General features: G+C 42.6%; 1 protein-coding gene across 1 annotated transcript in view; it reads right to left on the bottom strand.

Moving 5' to 3' along the window:
• Window positions 1–20,724, bottom strand: part of TMEM255A (transmembrane protein 255A) — a 47,114-nt gene that overhangs the window by 17,032 nt on the left and 9,358 nt on the right. Inside the window, exons 2-3 of the mRNA XM_019540446.1 lie at window positions 15,097–15,239; window positions 6,321–6,383 (exon numbers count right to left, since the gene is read on the bottom strand). Coding sequence (XP_019395991.1) covers window positions 6,321–6,383; window positions 15,097–15,239 — 206 coding nt within the window. The remainder of the gene's footprint in view (window positions 1–6,320; window positions 6,384–15,096; window positions 15,240–20,724) is intronic.

The following is a 20,724-nucleotide window of genomic DNA, read 5'->3' as shown; positions in this document are numbered from 1 at the left end:
TTTAATTAAGGGTTTCCTACTGTAACTTCAGGTTAACAAGAATAACAAGTGCAGAACCGACTGTTGCAGCACCCGAGTTGCTTTAAAAGACACACAGAGGTTATGTCTGAAACTTTCTGTCATATCGTACACTCATCCCTGTGAACCCAAGTATTTTGTGTCAAATACATTTGCTGTTGATTGAACGCTTCTGCCTGATTTTTCTGCCATTTGAAGACCTGAAAATTGTCTCTTTTCCTTCCTTCCCCCTTTTGAAGTTGTCCTGTCCACCTTGTTTTCCGCAGGAGTTCAGAGCTCCCCTATCCACTTTTTTTTCCCTGGAAGACTCTACTGGTAACTAGAGTATTAGCATAATGTTGACAGCACCAACACCAGTGAAAGCTGAAACAATCAGAAGGGAACTTTAACCAGGCTGCTGAAAGCTCTGTGTTTTCAGATTTGTTAGTTTTTCTTATTGGCTTTGTGGTTTCTCAGCTAGCAGAGTTCACACATGTTGGCTTCTAAAACCGAAGACTAGAAACTCACCTACTTGTAAACGCAAGACTGAGGCGCTCATGCAATCATGTGACTGTAAGTGACGCTGCCCATCACAAGATTGCCAATTAAATCTTGAGTGTTGGCAACACTAGCTCTTTGTTAATATCTCTGCCACCGACTCATTTTGTGACTGTAAACTGCTTGGCTTTTCAGTGGGCATATTTTATCTGTGCAAAATGCTTTCAGTGGCTCAGAGGAAAGGTATTGCGTAAGACCGTGTCTATGCTAGGATTTAAAACTGTATTGTCAAAATGGGTTAGCTAACATTTTGAGTCTACTGCAGGTTTGGCAGCAGCGATGGTAAGGCTTGTTTGCAGTCTTTAATGCAACCAGATTAGAGTATGTTGAAGGTTGTATGCATGTTCGGTTTACCCCAGATTTTTCAAATGCATTAGCTGAATATGTTCTACCACTATATGTCAGCAAGGCATGAGTAAAAATATTAATCTAAGCCTATATCATTTTGAAAATCATATCAGCCACTCACATCTCCAACAGGAAAACTAAGTTTTGTATATCAGGAAATTTTTCTTAGTCCTCCACTTCCCAGATCCATGCCATGTTGTGAGAATCTCACCTTTCAGTGTTTTAAAAACAAGTTTCTAGCCGTCACCATTGGAAAGAAAAGCCTGAAAACACTAACACCAAAAGCACCTAACGGTTAAAATACATCCCCTTACACAACTTCCTGCACTTTGAAAAGTGGGAAGTGTAGATGCAGAACCAAAAAAGGAACCGGGAGGGGTGAAGGAAAAGTAGCTAGATAGATTTGTTCCTGCAGAAGACTTGGCTCTGATCTGGGCTATCATTTGGGTCAATTTTTATTTTAGCCAAGCTAGATCACCAGCCCACTGAATGGCCTATGGCAGTGCTCCTCACAGCTCAGTGAAGCCCTGTGGCTTGTTGCACAGGTTATTTTTTTGCTGCCTGTCCAGCTACCGGTGTGAAGGGGCAGCTGGAAATCATGCAGGCCTGAGGCCTCTTTTCAGCAAACAGATGCACTGAAGAAGTTCATGGAAAAAATATTTGTTAAGTCCCACCTGGGCACTAAAGAGGTCCGAGGACCCAGACATGCCACCTATAAAAATAATCTTCTTCAAAGCAGCAGGTCTTTATTTATGCCCAACACGAATAAGGACCAGCATGGACACACTAAACAGGCTACAAATGTTGTGTGTGACGGACAATGACCCAGACGGTTGGATGGAGTTCCACGTTCTCATGGCAAAGATGTAATCCCTACCAGGGTAAGGAGGCATGAGATGACACACAGGTGGTGTTACTTGTGTGCGTCAGGACAGGGGTCAGGGGGATATGTTGACAGAGGATGAATCTAAACTGCTCAAGGCTCTAAGAAGTGTTGATGCCAACTTCAAGTCACTCTGGCATTTATAGGCAGCCCTGAAAAGAATGCAGGACAGGCGTAATCTGATCATGTTGACTCACCAGCGACTGATCATGCGCTACTGCCACTGCTGCACTGCAAGCAGAGACCAAAGCCCCATGGGAAACCCGGTTGGGACAGAACAGTCATGAGGGACTATGTCGCAGTTATGAGGCAGCCATGACATAAGGGAAAGCAGTGGCTTGGTACCACATCTGCCTGCCCCCTGCAGAGCTGGCACCGAAACACTTGCTATCTGCTACTACAAACCACCTGCAGTTGCAACACAACCTGCAGGATGTAGAAGAGATGCGTCTCTTCCATGTTTCACTTCCTCCTGCCTGTGCTGAATATACAGCAGGGAATGCAACCCTCCAGATGTGAGGGCTGGACAGCAGAGCCTCCAGCCAGGATTAGTGAGGGCAGGTGTTTCTCTGACTCAGGGGTGGGTAATTATTTGGGCTGAAGGGCCACTTAAGGAGTTTTGGTGAGCTGGGGGACTATCCAGCCTGCCGGCCACAGCCAGGAGCCTGAGGAGGGAGGGCTGCTCCCCAAACTGCTCCACTCTGCCACAGCAAGGGCTGGGCCAGACTGCACAGCACAGACTCCTCTGCTGCCCCCCTGCATCCATCCTCCCTCTGCCTGGCTTCCTGTTGGTGCTTCCGGGTCCTGGCACCTTGGCTGCTGGCAGTCAGGCCCCCATGGGACAGGCCATGATGCAGCGCACCAAGTAGTCATCCCATCTGCCTGCCTGCTGCAATGAACCACTGCCGCACCAGGAGAGTTGAGGGCAGCCGCACCGAGCTGAGCTCCACCCCCCCGCCGCAGCTGGTATGGAGTAGTTGTGCTATGGCAGCAGTGGCTCACTGCGGTGGGCAGATGGGATGGCTACTCGGTATGTTGCATTGTGCCCCAACCCATGCGGGTCCAGCCGCCAGCAGCCACGGTGCCAGGACTGTGCAACACCAACAGGAAGCTGGGCGGGGGTGGAAGAGTCCGTACACTGTGCAGCTTGGCCCAGCCCCGGCTGCAACAGAATGGAGCAGCTGACTGATCCAACCCCAAGAGGAGAATTGCAAAGTGCTACTCCAAGGCAAATAAAGCCATGAGGCCAAGGGAAGCTAAGACCAGAAAGAAGATGGAGCCCCATTACTGTGATGTAGTTGTGATGCAGAACCCGCAGTTCTGGTAAAGCCAAGCTCTGCTGGTTTACAGGGACAGCAACACCCATTTCCTGTGTATTTCTGGGTAGGGAAATTCAGTGTCTATTTGAGATGATCTCCTAGAGGTTAGGTTTAACTCTTCAGGCAGTGGGAAAGAACAAGTACTGAGATTCACAGATCCACTTGCAAAGCAGTAGCTTCCACACTGCAGTTCCAGAGCCACCTGCTGGTGGCCTGCGAAAATCTGGCCGATCCCACAGTGCTAACCATCTTGCTTCCATCTGCTACGTCAGCAGTTCTCAATTTTTTTTGTACCAGGACCCATTTGTAAGCATCAAGTGCCAGTCCTGACCCAGTGCACCTCACTCCTGACCTGGTGCCCCCTGCCTCGAGGTCCCAGCCCCTCAGTGTGTGGGGGGGTGCATGTAGGGTAAGGGGGCCCCAAGCAGCCCCTCAGAGGCTGGGACTCTGCCAGGCTCCAGGGGAAAAGCCACGGTTTCTCATGTTGTTCTCCTTTAAAGAAGAATCAATTTTTAAAGTTTGTTGATTCATTTTTAAAGTGTGTTAGTGACCCTTTCATATAATCTTGTGACCCACTTTTGGGTCACGACCCACAGGTTGAGATACACTGTGCTATGTGACTTTTAAGGTAGACTCAAGTGTCCTTTAATACCTGCTCCAATGTTAGCTTTAAATATAAGCGATTACAATCACCCTGGGGTGAAAATAGAGAGGAGGTTTGCGAATGTTTCACAATAAAAATGTTTCCTCCTCTGCTTCAGAGGATAAAAGCATTTTAGAAAAGGCTTAAAGCAAAGGTGCTGCACAGCAAAGATACAAGGGTCTGTGTCACAGTGCCCAATAATTTCTCTCCTCTCCATGTAGGTGGTGTTAGAGTAAGGCTGATGGATTTTGTTACCTGACTTTTCCATGTTTCCCATGTTTATGGTTCAGACCCCTGTGTTACTGAATATGAATAAACCTCCCATTTTATGCTGCTCATTTGGAGAGGTGCTTAACAATACATAAGGCACAAATTGCATTACTGACCCCTCTCCCAAATACTGTTCATTAAACTACAGTTGCTTACAAAGCAAAAGTTGATTTCAGAGCCCCCTACCTTTCATTACTGGCACTACTCAGGGATTGCTGCTCCAAAAATATCTGATGGACATTTTGTATTTTTTTCTGAACATATTATTATTTCCAGAAGGGGTTCTGTTTCAATCACTCTTGGACTCTGGATAAAATTCCACTTCTACCCTCCTTACAGTTATGACAGTTTGTTCAGCTTTTAAACTAAATATTTTATCTGTTTTTATATTGATTACTTAAAATACAGTACCATCAACAGCAAACTGGCCAATGCCCCAAGTCCACCAGAAGAGAAATTTATTAAAAGCAATGATTCTGGTACAGAAAAGTCATTGGGCTTGATCAACTACCTTAGTTTCATCCTTCTAAGTTCTCAAGTTTAGGTTTTTGAATAATTCTAATTAACTGAATGCACAGGAACTTTTTCCCTCTTGGTTTGGGGGGGGGGGCATTTTGACATTAAGATGGAAACCTGGTTTTGACAGAAACTTTCAGGTGGTCACAAATGATATGCGTCTTTATTTCTGAAACCTTAACTGAAGGGCTGGGAAGAGGAAAGCAATGCTCATTCCTTAGCAAAGACTGCTTTCTCCAAAATGTGTTTTAGTCATTGAACATAAATGGGTGTCAAAAGGGAACTGAGAAAGGTTTAAGGAAGGTGCTGATAAAAAGCATGTCCCTGCCCAACTTTGCCTTCTCTTTGCTCTTGTGATGCCATTCCACAGATTCTCCAACCTTGCAGTCTTCCAGGAGAGACAGAGCTTGAATTCACAAGAGGGGACAAGAAGCACCTCACCAAAGAGCAGGCTGTTAAAACAAAACCTTCAAGACTTTTCTACATGACTAAGACAAAAATAAAAGGAAGGGCATATGCTAATCTTCTCTGCCTTTGGCAGGTGATCCCTAACATGTGTAAAGTGCTTTGAGATGCTGATGTGCAGGGGGCCAGAGAAGTACAAGGTGCAACCCATCTCCCTCACACGCAAGTGTCTGACACTCCCCAGCACCCTGCTTTCCTCAACACCAAGGGCAAGGAGGACAGTGGTAAGTTCTTGTAAGTTCCAAATAAATATTGCAGTCATGTTGCTAACAAGTGGAAAGAATGGGTTTGACAGCAGCCAACATTTGAGCATTTTAAGTAGCAAATGCAGATGATTCATAACCAATTTCTCTTGAAGGTTCCTTCTGCATCATTAAAACAGAACACGGGCCATACTTGGTTGCATCTTTCAATATTATTTGTATTGCCATAGCACCTACAAGCCCTACCCCAGGACCCACACTGTGCTAGGCACTGTACAAACATAGAAAAAACCCACTAAGAGCTTAACTCTTCCATAGCCCGTAGACAGGAATTTTAGTTTGGTTGAAGGCCAACTCTTCAAGTATGTGACACGTCTCACCAGTCACCTATGAGTAACCAAGGAACAACTTGTAGACCCACACCAGCGTAACATGCCAGAGTCTGAAAATCAAGGGTAAATCTGTACTGGTGTAAGTTATAGCAGGGTTAATGTGTCCTGCTTCTATGCCAGGGTAGCCATTTGCTCACAGCTTCATCATCATAATAGCAGTCTACAGTGCTGCCTACCCAGGAAGAAGCTGGTCACTTATCAGCTTTGGCCAGTGGTGGATCTTACATCAGTGTACAAAAATGACGTATATTACACCAGTCAATCCATCTTGTGTCCAGACCCTCCAACTAAGAAACTTACCAGCCTGCTAGCAAAGCAGATTTGCCAAAGCAAGGCCTGCATGTCTCCAGGTTAGGCCAGGTGTCTGATTGCAGCACTTTGCTACTATAGTTAGACTGGTTGACTGTACCAGCAAACTGTCCTAGGGCAAATGAAACTTCTACCCATGAAACTGTGCACTCACTGTGATAGCTTTTTTCAGCAGCCAGCCAGCCACAAGACAGCTCTGCCAATGCGACATCTCTGCCAGTGAAAGTTTGCAGTGAAGACCAGGCCTTAAATGATCTTTTCTGATTATTAGATGCTGCATTTGCTAATACATTCACTTGCTCACTCCCTCACACACTCTCTCTTCGGGGTTTGAGGCCAGATCCTCAGCTGATATAAAGGAGAGCAGCTCTACTGAACATGCGGAATAGAGTACTGACCACACAACTACTGACTTACCATTTGCCGTTTGTTTTCTATGAGGTTTGATCCAATTATTCCAAGAAATGACCCGAAGCCAAGCTGAAAAACAACACCTCATTGTGAGTATTTAGAGAAAGAAGACACCCAACATATTCAGCACACACAGAGTAAATCCAAAAGCAAAATGTACTGCAAACATTTGACTTTTTCTCCTCTTAGTGAAAATACAAGATAAACAAACCTCATGCAACTGAAGAAAATAAATACTTGAATCACACTGTTGTAATGCTTCTATTCCTTACTGGCTGAAATTGCTGAGTACACAATTTACACATCAGAAAGAATGAATGGATTAAAAATTTGTTTTTTCCCTATCAGTAATATTTGGAAATGGGAAATTAATGGGGAATTGTATTATGGATCTTCTTGGAATTAGGTTGGCATATGAAGGCTGTGTCCTACAAGTATGTATACATATAAGTAACTTTAAGTAGAAAGAATAGACCTGATGGGAGGACAAATGCTTGCAATATCTGCTTCTACCTGGTTACCTCAAGGATTTTTCAAAAATAACCAAAGCTTTCTGTTAACCATTGAGATTGTTCAGCTGTTAGAAATACATGTTGTATTCATGCCTTTGAAACCTGGTTTCGCATTTCATTTACCTTCTTCCAATGCTATCTCATTTAAAGGAATGTCAAAAGCTATTTTAAGGGGTAATGAACAATGATCAAAAACTATCAGACAATATATCTCACTTTATTCAGGGGTTACCTTCACTTTGTTGACTAGATTTCATCCATTTTTAGGGTCAGAAGGGACCTCAGTACATCATCGAGTCCGACCCCGCCCTGGGCAGGGAAGAGCGCTGAGGTCAGATGACACCAACCAGGTGTTTGTCCAGTTTCCTCTTAAAGACCTCCAAAGTAGGGGAGAGCACCACTTCACTTGGAAGCCTATTCCAGATTCTGGTAACCCTTACCATAAATCAGTTCCTCCTAATGTCTTGTCTAAATCTGCTCTCCATCAGTTTGTGGCCATTGTTTCTACTTACTCCAAGGGGCTCCCTGGCAAACAGAGTATCTCCTATTCCTTGTTACCTGCCCACCCCCGCCAACACATTTGTAGATGGCCACTAGATCACCTCTCAGCCTTCTCTTAAGAACGCTGAAGAGATCCAGGTCCCTCAATCTCTCCTCGTAGGACCTTAGCTGCAGGTCCCTAGCCATCTGAGTGGTCTAGCAGATTTGCTGATGGAGATGCAGCTTGCACCAACAAAAGAACTCCTTTGCCAGAGTAACTTAATTCAGTTCTCTGAATGGGATACACTGCATCAGCAAAAGGACTTTTTTGCTAGTATAATGTCATCTACTCTATGACTATTGCTGACACAGCTAAATTGGTTAAAAATATTTTTATTTCTATACTCCCAAACAACATTGCTACGGTGGTAAAGTTTCTAGCATAGATTAGACCTCAGTTAATCTAAATTCTCAATGCAGCATATTCTGGTGTGCAGGCCAGGGTGCTTTATAAAGTCTGCTTATTAACCCTAAAATCCTCCTGATTGATATTGATCATGCTGTTAAGCCTGAAAAGCCATTTGATAAGCTGTTGTTGGCTCTGAGGCTTCTGGCTAAAATGCTGGTAGATGTTATCCTTTGAAATGAAATAAAATGCACTGCAGATCTATCACGGCTAAGCTAATGAGTTAAAATGATTTAAAGAACGATTAAGTTAGTTTGGATCTTGCATTTAGGTTCTGAGAAAAGAAAAAACTGAAGTTTTATGAAACCACGTATAACTCACTGAAGGTTAAATTCACAGAAACAATCTCAGTGAAAACAGTTGCTTGGACTTAGATTTTCCCTACTGCATCTGCAGCCCAAACAACAGAATTTTTGGGACAGTGCAAGAGAACCAAGAAGTAGAACAGATTACCTTCACTGATTACGATTTTGGGCAAACAACAAAACTGACAAAAATTTGGAGAGATGTACAATTCCTTCAGTTTAGGAACTCAAGGCATTATTAACAACCCAGATACTGGTATTACTTTTAACCTTATTGTGTTTAAACAGAACAGGTGTTTTGGCATGTATCTAGAGTAACTATTTTAAAAATGTGCTGTTACCAAATGGATGGGATGCATGCTTAAATAGAAGTGTGTACTGTAATGAAACAACAGCCACAAACCAAAAAGTGAAATGTGAAAATAATTTCAACTGAAAAATACTGAATGAAACCCAGGCATATGCAGCATTAAGTGTCCAAAGGGCATCTCCCCCTAGCACAGCTAAGAGACATGGGTGGAAAGAAGGATAACTTTATTGGCATCATTAGACGCCATCCCTAAAAGGGAAAGGCTTTTTTTCTTAATGGAACTAAGAGGCCTTGTTGTTTTATTACATATAAGTCACTGGTGGGTGAACTCAGTGCAAGAAAGAGCAAGGGAAGGGAAACTACCTAAGCAATGTAATAGCTTGTCAACACTGCAGAGAGATGAAAAGGAGAAGTGTAAATTTACAGGTGCAACAGCTCAACTCCAATAAAGCCCCATATAGAAACTGATTTTCTAACAAGAGTGATTATATAGGGAGTGAGTCCACAGCAGCTGGGCCTCAGGTTCACAAAGCAAATGCATTTAGGCAGCCACTGAGATCTATTTTAACATCAAAAGAGCACACACATTCCAGGAATGGTTTGTTACTGCTTACAGCCGAGTGCAAGGCAAAGACTTCTCAGTAAGCCTCTCTCTGCTTGCAGACTCCAAGAGAACCATGGTGTAGCTCAACCACAAAACCTCATGATATTTGGTGGAAAGCTTATATTTGTGATGATACAAGACCTCCCACTTCCATTAAACAAAATGAAAGTTTCTAGAAATACCAATTGTGGAGAACAACCAAAAGCTTAAGCCTTGAAGGCTCTAGGACCTGAAGATTGCCAAAAATTTTGCAGAAAAAAAGACAGCCATAAAACAAAAGTTTACCAACATTTGCTTTTTAAAACCGTGACATTAAGCCAATCTTGTAACACTGCAGGGGTGGATCTAATTTTTAAGTCTTGGCAATGGCAATTCTAATTACGATCATCAAAAATACCCTTATAGATCCTTTTTTAAATATCCTTTGCTTAGTTCACTGCCCACAAGTTACTGTGAGCCCAAGGTGCAAGAAGAAAAGCACTCAGCAAAAACTGTTATTTGTAGTCCTCAAAGTCCTAAAACAGCATAAGAATCTGTCACCCAGGTCTATGGCAAAAACAGGTAGGACCCCAAGAGATAAAGGGTATTCCAGGGAGGGGAAGGCACATGGCTAGTTTCATTAAGCCATCAAATTAGACCAAGGCATTCTGGTGATGAGTTATATATTTTTCTAAAAGCTAACAGCAGGAAAACGTTAAAGTGTCCAGGCTTAACTTCTGGAGTCATACTCCCATTTTGGCACTTGCCTTCTGGGGGTAATGGAAGTGCAGTCACTTCCATCTTAGGGGTATATCTTCCAAAAGGAAGTAGGCAAGTCTGCTTGCTTCACTGTATTAGGGAGCTTCCCATGGAGAACACACAGCTATTCCAGCTCAGTCTGGTAGTTAGGGTCCTGGCGTGTGACATGGGAGACCAGAATTTAACTCCCTGCTTTGTCACATATTTCCTGTGCAACCTTGGGCCTCAAATTCCTCATGGGTTAAAAAGGGGATGATATTGCCTTTCTGTCTGATGGAGCTATTTGTGCGATCCAGAGAAACTCCAGCAATGGGACCCATAAGTACCCAAGATACTTAGATGAAAAAGCGTAGAACAAATGCATTTTACTCACCCACCATTTTTTCACTTTCCTTAGAACAAGTAAACCCTGTATTAAAACAAATGCACATTCCAGGTTTTTGTCACACATCTCTTTACACATATCATGACAGAAGTCACCAGGATTGGTCTGGGGATAAAGAAATGCCAGACTGGCTTCCAGAAGTCTGCAGGCTCCCATTGCAAGTGGAACAGAATATATGCCTACCAGGTTTGGCTGCATCTCTTTAAACCAGATTCTAGCTGGAGCAGTATAGATAATGCTGTGACTATGCCCTGAACCTGTTCCCAATGGCCCGGTCCTGTTCCCAATTAAATCAATTTCTCATTCTGTTCAGTGCAACAGAAACAAGTCCATAATCAGTTCATAGAATCATAGAAAGTTATCGTTACAAGGGACCTCAGGAGCTCACCTAGTCCAGCCCCCAGCTCAAAGCAGGACCACCCCAACCAGTTCATCCCAGCCAAAGTTTTGTCTACCCAGGTTTTAAAAACCTCCAAGGATGGAGATTCCACAACGTCTCAGGGAAACCTGTTCCAGTGTTTTACTACCCTCCTAATGAGAAAATTCTTCCTAATATCAACCTAAACTTCCCTTTCTCTAACCAGGACCGTTGCTCCTTGTTCTGTCATCTGTCACCACAAAGAACAGTTTAGCTCCGTCCAGATAACAAAATACTCTTGCTTGGGTAAGTAAAGGACAGTCTATTCTACAAATCTCCCTCAAGTGAACTACACCTGAGGAATCCTGAGCTTTTCAGCCTTCATAACATGAGAATTTCCCACGGCTCCAGGAGCACTCAGCTGCTTTCTTCCCTAGAAATGCTATGAGGACAAACTCCTTCCACCCTTGTGGTCAGTCAGCATTACACCTTTGCTGAGACTGACCTCTTTGGCTTGGGGATCATCTTTTTATAGACGTGTGTACTGTGCCTGGGACAAAAGCATACTGATCCTGACTAGGCACCCTGGGAGCTAATGTAACATACCTAGTATATAATCACAATTGTTCCATTCATTTCACTCTTGTTTCCAGTTCCTGACTGTCTGGACATGTTTAAAAAGCTGGACTGGCTTTACTTCAAACAGAGTGATGTTCATGAAACTCAGCATTAGACAGCTCCTCACACTGAGAGCCACCTAGTTCCAAGTGTGGCACAGAATGACCATCTTAAAAATGCAAACCTGTAAAGGGGGAAAATGGTGTCTTTTGTCCTCAGAACCTCTCTAATCCAACCAGGAAAAACTGCTGGGGTTTCCTTACTGCCAGGTGCTCAGACATCTTCATTAAGAGGATCAAGGCTGATGATACATGTGTCCAGAACTACACTAGCTTGGCATCATTGGTGGCCAGAATCTCCCTGATGTACAGGCAAGACATGTGGAGATATTAGGGTCATTCTCTCTTGATTGGTCCATCTCGGAAAGCAGAAATGGCTTAACATGTTTGAACAGCTGCTGTGGGCTGCAAATTCATGCTTGAGAAATACATATGATTTCAGACTCCCAGCTTCTTTCCATAAGCATTCACTAATGAGGCCCATTCAAGCCTTCTGAATTTAAACTTGGGTAGAAACCCCCCCCCTACAATAAGTCTGGTTTATTTCAATAAATCCAAGAAGGAGGACCCCAATGGCACAGAGTTGTTCAGCCTTCAGGCCTTCCAAAATCTTAACCCACTTGTGATGCAAGAGATGTGTCCAACCCTGCAAAACTTTCTTGACTTGAGTTTTATGAAGCCACTTACATACAGGACAACCCTGAACACGAGTTTGCAAGATCTGTCCAGGAACCAAGGCACTTGCCCAACCTCCTCTTTCTATGGTTAAACATATGCTTTTTAGGCACACATCTAAATCCCACTGCAGTCAATGAAACTCAAGCACATGCTTAAATGCTTTGCTGGAAAAGCCCTTATGATAGTGGTGTGATTTATATTTAATTATGTAAGTAACTCCTCCTTCTAACCCAACAATTGTAACAAGTGAATCTCAAAGTGCTTTATCATGATCACCATTTTATGGATGGTGAAACTGGAGCTTGGGTTATTCAACAGGTCAGCAGCAGAGCCGGGAATCCAACTCCAGGCTCCTGAGTCCAGGCCTACTGCTCTGTCCTTTAAACCACACTCTCCCAAGAATACGCAACTATACACAACACTACGGGTAGTCCCAGCCAGTACTGAATATAGACCTTGGCAGCACAAAGATTAGGCACCTTAGGCTGCAGCAAGACTCAATGTTATATCACTGACATTTCCATCCAGACCCTCAGCATGTTCTGGTCGAGGGAGCCCAGCCCAGGACACCTGCTGAAGAGCTGGCCTCAGAGCCTTTGATTTCCAGTTTAAACAGTAAAAATCAGAAAAGACACACTGCATACCCTTTCCTTGAAACCCCTAATAGAAGAGGAAAGTCCAGGCAGAGAAGCACTCAAGTCAGGAAGCCATTAATTATCACAGTTCCTCACTGAACATCTCTGCTATGCTGTGTTCACATAAACAGGGCAAAACAAAATAAAGGAAGTCACAAAACACAGACTAATCAAGTCAGCTTCTATAATACTGTTGACCTTGCAGAACTTGTAAAATCTGCTCTTACAATACCTACACACAATTTAGGACTCCACAAAAATTAGATAAATTGGGGAGAGATGGCACAAAAACAAGCAGTCGTCTTTTAAACAAGGGCAGAGTATCCAGGACATCTAGTGCTTCATCCCAGCACTATGATGGATTTGCTGCATGACATAAGGCAAATTACTAAGTCTCTTTACGCTTCAGTTCCCGACAAGTGGATTCACCAGGCACCTGACAAGACCTCTTGCACATACACCATGATCCAGGGGATCAATGGTTGACTGCTCCTACCAATCTCAGTCCACAAACCACTCAGCGATCATTGGCTGAAAAGTGCTAAGTATTATTAATATGTTTTCACAGAACTTCGATTGACATAAATAGAACAATGGCTCAAACATGACCTCAGGTACACCAACACCCCATTTGCTTTGATTGGGATGAAGCCACTGGGCTTCTATTTCATAAACAGAATTACTATACATTCCTGTAGGTTTCAAGTGGGAATAGTATCCTTTCTGTATGATTTTAAGACATTCTATAAAAATCTGAAAATAATGATATCCCTGCTTTCAAATTCTACAGGTTTGTTCAAAAATCCTATAGAAAAGCTGCGGCTCTATAAAGTTCTGTAGAACTGTTGCACAACAGGGAATTTATCTGACATCCAGAGCCAAAACCTTGACTCTTTTAACAAACAAGCCCCGATAGTTAATGGAAAAGTTCAGCTTTCCTCCTCCTGCAGTACAGCAGCAATGACTGGTCTATACATTGTACCGCAAATCAAATGCACGTGGAAGACTTTTAGGGTGGCAAGAATCTAGCAATGCCATTTATCTGGAGCAACAGAAATGACCTTGTCAGGGAAGTCTTGCAGAGCATGCTTTTGTTTCAGTGCGCATCTGAGAGGCAAAGAGAAACCCCTCCAAATTACGAAACACTGGCTATTTTAAGTGTGTGCTGGCTAGCCTAGCAGAAGATTGCAATGTTCTCATGTGCAGAAAGGTATGTTACGTCACCACACATTCCCACTCAGCAACAGCGTTGTGGGTCTAAAGACTTAAACAGTCAGGTTGCCCGAGTCTCAGGACCAGTTCACATATTCTTATAAACACTTTATCCTAGGCCTTAAACAAACAAACAAAAAGATTTAAGTGGTTTTTGATTTCTCTGCCTCACAGAATTAGTATTTAGGAACGTGTCCTAAAACTTGGAAACTATGGGGCATTTACACTGAGTTACTCTGCAGCATTTGTCCTATAGTGCAGGTACAAGTCCCTACAGCACAGGTAAAATCTCAGACAAACACTGTGAGCCTGCGGGCAGCTCTACGCCAACACATTTTTTAACGTGTAGAGGGAAGCCCACTCTGTTTCTCCAGAGAGAAGTCCAACATTTGTGCAAGTCTCTGAATTTTTGGCCACAGAACAAGCTGGCTCATATTGAGATTTCTGTGCTACCAGATTTCCTGAAAGGCCATGGAAGAATCAGTCTTAAGGGTAAGAGGGCAGTTCCATCTCACCTGTCTGTTTGGTCTTTGGCCACTCAAAGATGTGAGTTTTTGCCACTGGAGACAGGGAAGGGTTTCTTATGAGTGACGAAGACACTTCATCACTAATGAAATAGAAAGTACTAAACTCAACAACAGATGTCAGATGGCCAGACAGCTGTAAGACACTTTCATCTGTAAGCAATTTGGGCTGAACTCGGATCAGTGACTTTAAGGCTCCACAATCATATTTGGATGGCTAAATAATTATTTACGCTGTACAAATTACCATCAAGCCATTAAACTCTCTTACGACAAGGTCTTACTTTTCTCAACTTCATTTAGGAACAGAGCTTGGCATGCGAACAGTGTTGACATGCATCAGTTCCTTTTCAACTTGTAAAACACTGTAATCTATCACTGTACTTTTTTCCCTACCTTCAGCAGTTCAAAGCAATAAGGTCCTGAGCATGTACATAGTTTTGCATGCAACTTTATGCACATGATTAGCCCCACTGAGCTTGTGTGTGTCATGTTTTGCAATTTGATTTCCCAGCTGTTTTTGGCATCGATGATCTGGCCTCGCCCTCTCGCCATATGGGATTCATTTGATTTGTGTAACTAACCAAAAACGTTTTAAACCAGACTGTATGCACATCAGCCAAAAGCCATGCTTCTCTGAGCAACACATTGTGGTTTAGAGAGCAGGTTTTTTGCCTAAGCCTACATAAGAAAAGGCTGCCATTTGATTGGAGGGATTTTCACATGTAAATGAAGTAGCATGTGCAAAATAATAATAATATATAAATTAAACAGCAATGAAATAGCTGAGCAGATGTTAGTATTTAGGATAGGGTCATCCTTTCATAGCATTCACAGCATTACAAAGGACTTTGTAGGCAATACATTTTCTAGACCTACCTAGGAGCGCTATACTTACAATAACCCCAGGGTAATAACCTCCAACAGTCACATTTTGGGTTCTTGTTGTAGCAGCTAGGCCCACCGTAAGAATTAATACTGACACAATGAGGAGAGTCACAGTTACGTAGAGAGAATTTCTTTTTCTTCTATTGAATGACCCTAAAAACACACACAATAGAATTTTCTAATTTTGTCTGGGATCAACAGCAATTTCCCAAATTCCCCCCTCCCACCACCACATGCTGCCAAAACCTTATTTTCTCTCTGACAACGTCTCAACACCACATATCTCTTGTTTCACCTGCTTCTCACCTGGGCTGAATGCAACATATAAAACATTGTTACAAGGTCGGAATTCAGTTCTGCTTATCAGTACTGGATATACAGACAGATCCTCAACTAATGTAAATGTGTGTAAATTACTGAGATCACTGGATTTCAAGACAGTGTGAGGGATTTACCACAAATAAGATCTCTTTGGGTAATAACAGGGAAGCTAACAAGAAATGTTATACTTGATTAGGATATATATTATATAGGTTATTTAATGTATTTGTTTGCATTAAACTAAACATCCACATTGTACACCATACATTTTAAGATATCCACAGTTTTCCACATAAATGAGCATTAGTAACAACCATTTCCTCTCATCCCATAGATAAATATTAGCCTATAACTAAGATCCATATATTTTTAAATGCTACCTGCGCAATGGACTTGTGGATTAACAATAAAACTGTCTGAAAATGTTTAGCTTTTGGACTCGATTTTTTTTTCTTTTGAGAAAGTAGTTTAAAGAATGTCACTATAAAGCAGCGATTCCAGTACCCTTCAGGGAAGTTAGCTGTGATGTTTCACTAATATTTTGAATGCATTTGTTCACTGGTTATTTTGCAATGTTTAAATTCCTTTGCAGAACAATCCCTTTGATTAAATTGCATGCAGCACGTCAACCCAGCCGACTACAGGTTAGTCCAGCTGGTAGGATAATGTCTTTTTAATGCTTTCCCTGCCTCTTTCTGCATCAAGTGCTCTTGTGAACTGTTAGGGCGATTCTAAATCCCACTCCTGCAGAGTTTGTGGTTCTCAGGTTCACTCAACCAGCAGACAAAAACACTCAAAGGGATCTCTTGGCTGCCTGCAGCTGGTATGATAAAGTCTCAACATAATCAGCTGCTAACTCTGGAGAGTGGAAAGGCAGGGACTAACCAAGTAGAGGGTACCACCCTCCAAGCACCCAACACAACATAGAGAAGGAGCGTGTGGGCCTAGAGCCATCTCCCCTAGTTAAAGGCATCCTGCTTTATTAGGCTGACTTGAGACCATTTCCTAAGCACGCCGACTGCAATTCTGCTTTGCCTTTCTTTTTATGGTTGACATGCAAGGTTTTTTTTAACCAGTGAAACTGGGTCAGTCAGAGATATGAGCTTTCTTCCCCCCCCCCGAAATAGCTATCCTGAAACAACCCCTATCAACGATGCAGTTACATTGCTATAAAGGTGCCTTACAATAATACAGCAGTGGTCCCCAGCCTTTGATGGTCCACAGGCAATGATATACATACATATATAACATGCTGTGCGCAACATCATATTTTGCGCTCGTCAACCTTGCCTTTAATTTTTTTTTAATTTCTTGTGCCCACAAGGAACACCAGGCAGTCTCTGGAACATATACACCAAAGGCTGGGGACAACTGCTTTACAAAACACCCACATCAGTATAAAGCACCCTGATATCACTATAACTGGGTCTACCCTACAGGGCTCATACCACTCTGACCAAACCACAGTTAACCCAAAGTTAGATAATTTGTATATAGCAGAAAACAAGTAAAAATGTAAACTTTAATGATCTATAATGTGACTAGATTTTCTTTTAAGGTGGGCTGTGTGGGTGTCTGTATATTGTATAAAGTAAAGCAGAAAAAGAGAGCAAGAGTAAGAGCATGTGTGTGCATGTGTTTGGAGGATGCCAGCATGTGTATTCTGTGCATACAAGGTGATGTCTTCAGCTTTTGCTTTAGAACTGTGTGGAAGCGTTTTACCTACAAGTTTTTGATGAAAACTATTAGTTGTAGAGATGTTTTGATCAAACACGTTATTTTGGGTAAAGCTTCTGAAAGAAAAAAAGCATTGAAATGTAAATATTTTTGTTGAAAAAAATTCACAAGTTATTTTATGTTTTTCCATTATATATCATTTTACCTTATTTCATGGATCTGTACTCATATATCAGGAGATAAGGTAAAAGTGATATCAACATGAAAAACAGTACCATAAAATGGTATTGCACATTCAGAAGGCTGAAACAAAGTTTTCTAAAACCAAATGGGGGATTTTTTATTTTGCAGGACACGGCAAGAAAAACACCTCTTTCCATTTCACGTGTGTTTTTTGTTCAGATTTAGAATATCAGAGTTTCCCGGAAACCGGAAATGGCAAGTTTCAATTAGTTCTAATATGCACATATGTGGAGTGGGTGTAATGATTCTTACTCTGCATTCTCTGAAACAGAGTTTAATAACAGCTATTTATAAGCAATAAAAGCAGTGCCTGTGACAGTGAGTGGCTTTTTGTATTCTTCATGTATGCTTCTGTCTTCATGTAGTTGCATCTAGTGCACTTGTGCGTGGGTCTAACATACAGTACTTTTTGTGAAAATGATGCAAAATTGCTTATGCCCATTGTGTGTGTGTAACTTTTGCACAGATGCTGCTCTATAGCTTTCCCGATTGCCGTGGGGTGTTGAACCTATCACAGCTTTATATCAAAAGGGGAAGTAAGATTAAAGTATTCTGCTAAGACCTGCATAGCCCAGCTGTCTCTGCTCCCAAAACATAAACTTGTTATATGTATCACCACGCACAGCTACAGCCTTGTGCCGGAATGATTTCAAAAAAGGAACTTTTTCCTCATAGACCTTTTCCTAGGCATTTGAGATTGTTTAAGAGGGCTATCTTTAGTTCTGTTTTAATTTGTTAGCTAGCAATCAAAACAAACAGAGCTGTTTGGTTTATCTATAAATTATACAAGTTAATTTGTATATATGTTTATGCTGGCTTCTAAACTAGTATACATGGTAGTTTGCAATATGTTTACGAGTTTGGGAAGGGCTAAGGAGATAAAGGTTAATGTTATATAGATAGACACAATATGCTTTGCTAAAACACTTTTAAAAATGACTTATCCTTCAAAAAATCTTCAGAAACTTCCCGTTAACACTATAGGATCTAATACCTAGCCCCACTATAAAAACACGTTAACACAGCTTTTGAGGATACGTGCAAGAGTTCAGGAGAGTATATCTTTATATGTATTGTAATTGTTACATTTATATCATTAGAACTTATTGTATTTTATTAATCAAATGATCAGGAGGAAAGAGGCACACAAAGAATACATTTATTCATCATTTTCTTGTTTTTCAGAAAACAGTTAGAAACATGGGAGAAGAATGGAGAGGCAGATACTACAGTTTTTAATCTTTTTTCTTTCAAGAAGTTTGTAAACTAAGAGTCTGTGTTTTATTTTTAATTGAATGCGTCTCTGCTAACGAGAGTATTCTGTGTAATGCCCTGAAAACCAAACTTGGTAAATTGATAAATTATGATCCTCTAGTACAGGAAAGAAATCCATCCACATAAACCGTATTTAGAAGGTGGGTTTTTACAATTTTTTTCGGTTCTTCTGGCCAAAGCTATCCTAAAATTAAGGTCTCGTTCCCAATAAATGTAAAAGTTTCTGAAAAATGCATTACTTGCCTGCAAATAAAATTTGGCATAACTGTTATAATTATAACACCAGTTCTCTCTCAGTTAGTAGAGATGTAGATAGAATATATAGAAAGAGGAAATTACGGTATATCTCTGGTCCAAACCTGAATAACCAATCAGATGAATTAGAACATTTACATAGGCTTGATAAAAAAAAGCATATGATCAGATTGTGTGCTCTTTTTAATTGGCAATATAGCCTTAATTTCTTGTTTTAGTACATTATAACTTTGGATCATGTGATTAAGGAAGACCTTCTGATTTGCTCTGAAGAGAAGACAGTTTTTGCCAAGCTCCTAAACTCTACTTTCTTCCATACACAAAGAACAGCCTGACCAAGTCCCACTTCAAAGTCTGCCCGGCAGCTACGCTGACTGCAAATTTAAAAAAATTCACATGCCTAACACATGGCTACAGTGGGAAAACCCTGATGGAGGAGCAACTAAGTCTACAAGGGAGGGTTTGGATTGGCTTGTGACTTGTCTACATTATGGAGCCTCTGCTGGCATCGCTGTGTGCGGAGCAGCAGAGCCCTCGAACAGCGACGCTGCATATGCCAGCAGGGTTATACCAAATCACATAAATTAAGCCGACAGAAGACCTCTTCTGTCAGCATAGCTGCATCCAGATCAGGGATTTTGCCAATAATGCTACATCAGCTGGAGGGTGCAATCTTTTTGCAAGCCTACTCAAGATAGCTATGCTGGCAAACCTGGGTGAAAGAGATGAGACCTGAAGGGGTATAGCTAGACTGCCAGCAAAACTCTGTATATACTGCATCTTTACTGGGGGACTGGGCCAATACAGCTATGGGAGTAGAGGCTCCTAATGCAGAGAAGCCCTCATGGAGTCCAACTCCTTCTCTCATCTGCTGGGCTTCATAAAACGTATTGCTAGGAAAATTGTAAGAAAAACTCCTTCCCGTTACAACTTTTCTTGACCACCTCTGAGAAGAGGACATTTTTTAACCACATTTTTAAAGGCTTTCAAACAACTGTACTCTCCGAAAGCCCAAATGTCCTATTTGCTTGCAATTAGCATTAGCCTGTGCTTTTGTTTAATGGTCCACACTTGAGAGAGGAGAATCTCCTCTGCAACGAGGAGGAAAATACATTTCTACACAAAAAAACATTTCTCATTCATTCCCTTGGTTGTTAAGCGTCTTGGCACCAATTTGCTCAGCATCTCACGAGTGGCTTCACTTAAGCATTTCACTAGATTTGCGCGAGGTTTTGCTAGCGTCTAAAAAAGAGGGGGGTGGAAAAAGCATTTTGACATTGACTTTGAATGATTCTTGCAAGACCCTCTTGGTCAAAACAGCCCCTAAAAGCCAAAAGCGTCCTAAAGGGAGATTTAAAGGGCCCGCAGGCAACCGGTGCCTCCCGAATCTGGGGGGGCACCAGACCGCCAACCGGGGAGGGTCCCCAGTGACCGATCTCTCCTAGTTTTGTGGCTGACGCTTCCCGGGGGTGCATGGCCCGTGTCCCGGGGCATGACACATCGCCAACGTGACCCCGGGGACAGGGTTGGCCATCGCGGAGGACGATGTCCCTCTACAGACCGTGAAGTTTCCCTCGAAGAGCAAAATAGGGGACATGACGGCGTCGGGTTTCGTACGGAGGAGCACAAAGCACAGGACACGATACGAGTCGCCCAGACACACAGGGCTAGTAGCCGAGCCAGGGACACCTGCCACCGGCTACCGACCACCTGCCGAGCCGCGGGGGCAGAGCCACACGCCGCACCCGGGTGCCCGGCCTTGTCGGAGGACCTGCCCCAGCCCCTGGCGCCGGGGCGGCCCGTCTGCGAGACCCCCGGCTCCCCCCCGCGGCCCGGGCAGGGCTGAGGGCCGCACTTACCCGCCGAG

This window comes from Crocodylus porosus, unplaced genomic scaffold, assembly GCF_001723895.1.
Source record: "Crocodylus porosus isolate Cpor-Errol unplaced genomic scaffold, CroPor_comp1, whole genome shotgun sequence".
In the NCBI taxonomy this organism is placed as follows: Eukaryota; Metazoa; Chordata; order Crocodylia; family Crocodylidae; genus Crocodylus; species Crocodylus porosus.
The sequence above is the reverse complement of the archived record's forward strand: the minus strand, read 5'-3'. Positions and strand labels throughout refer to the sequence as shown.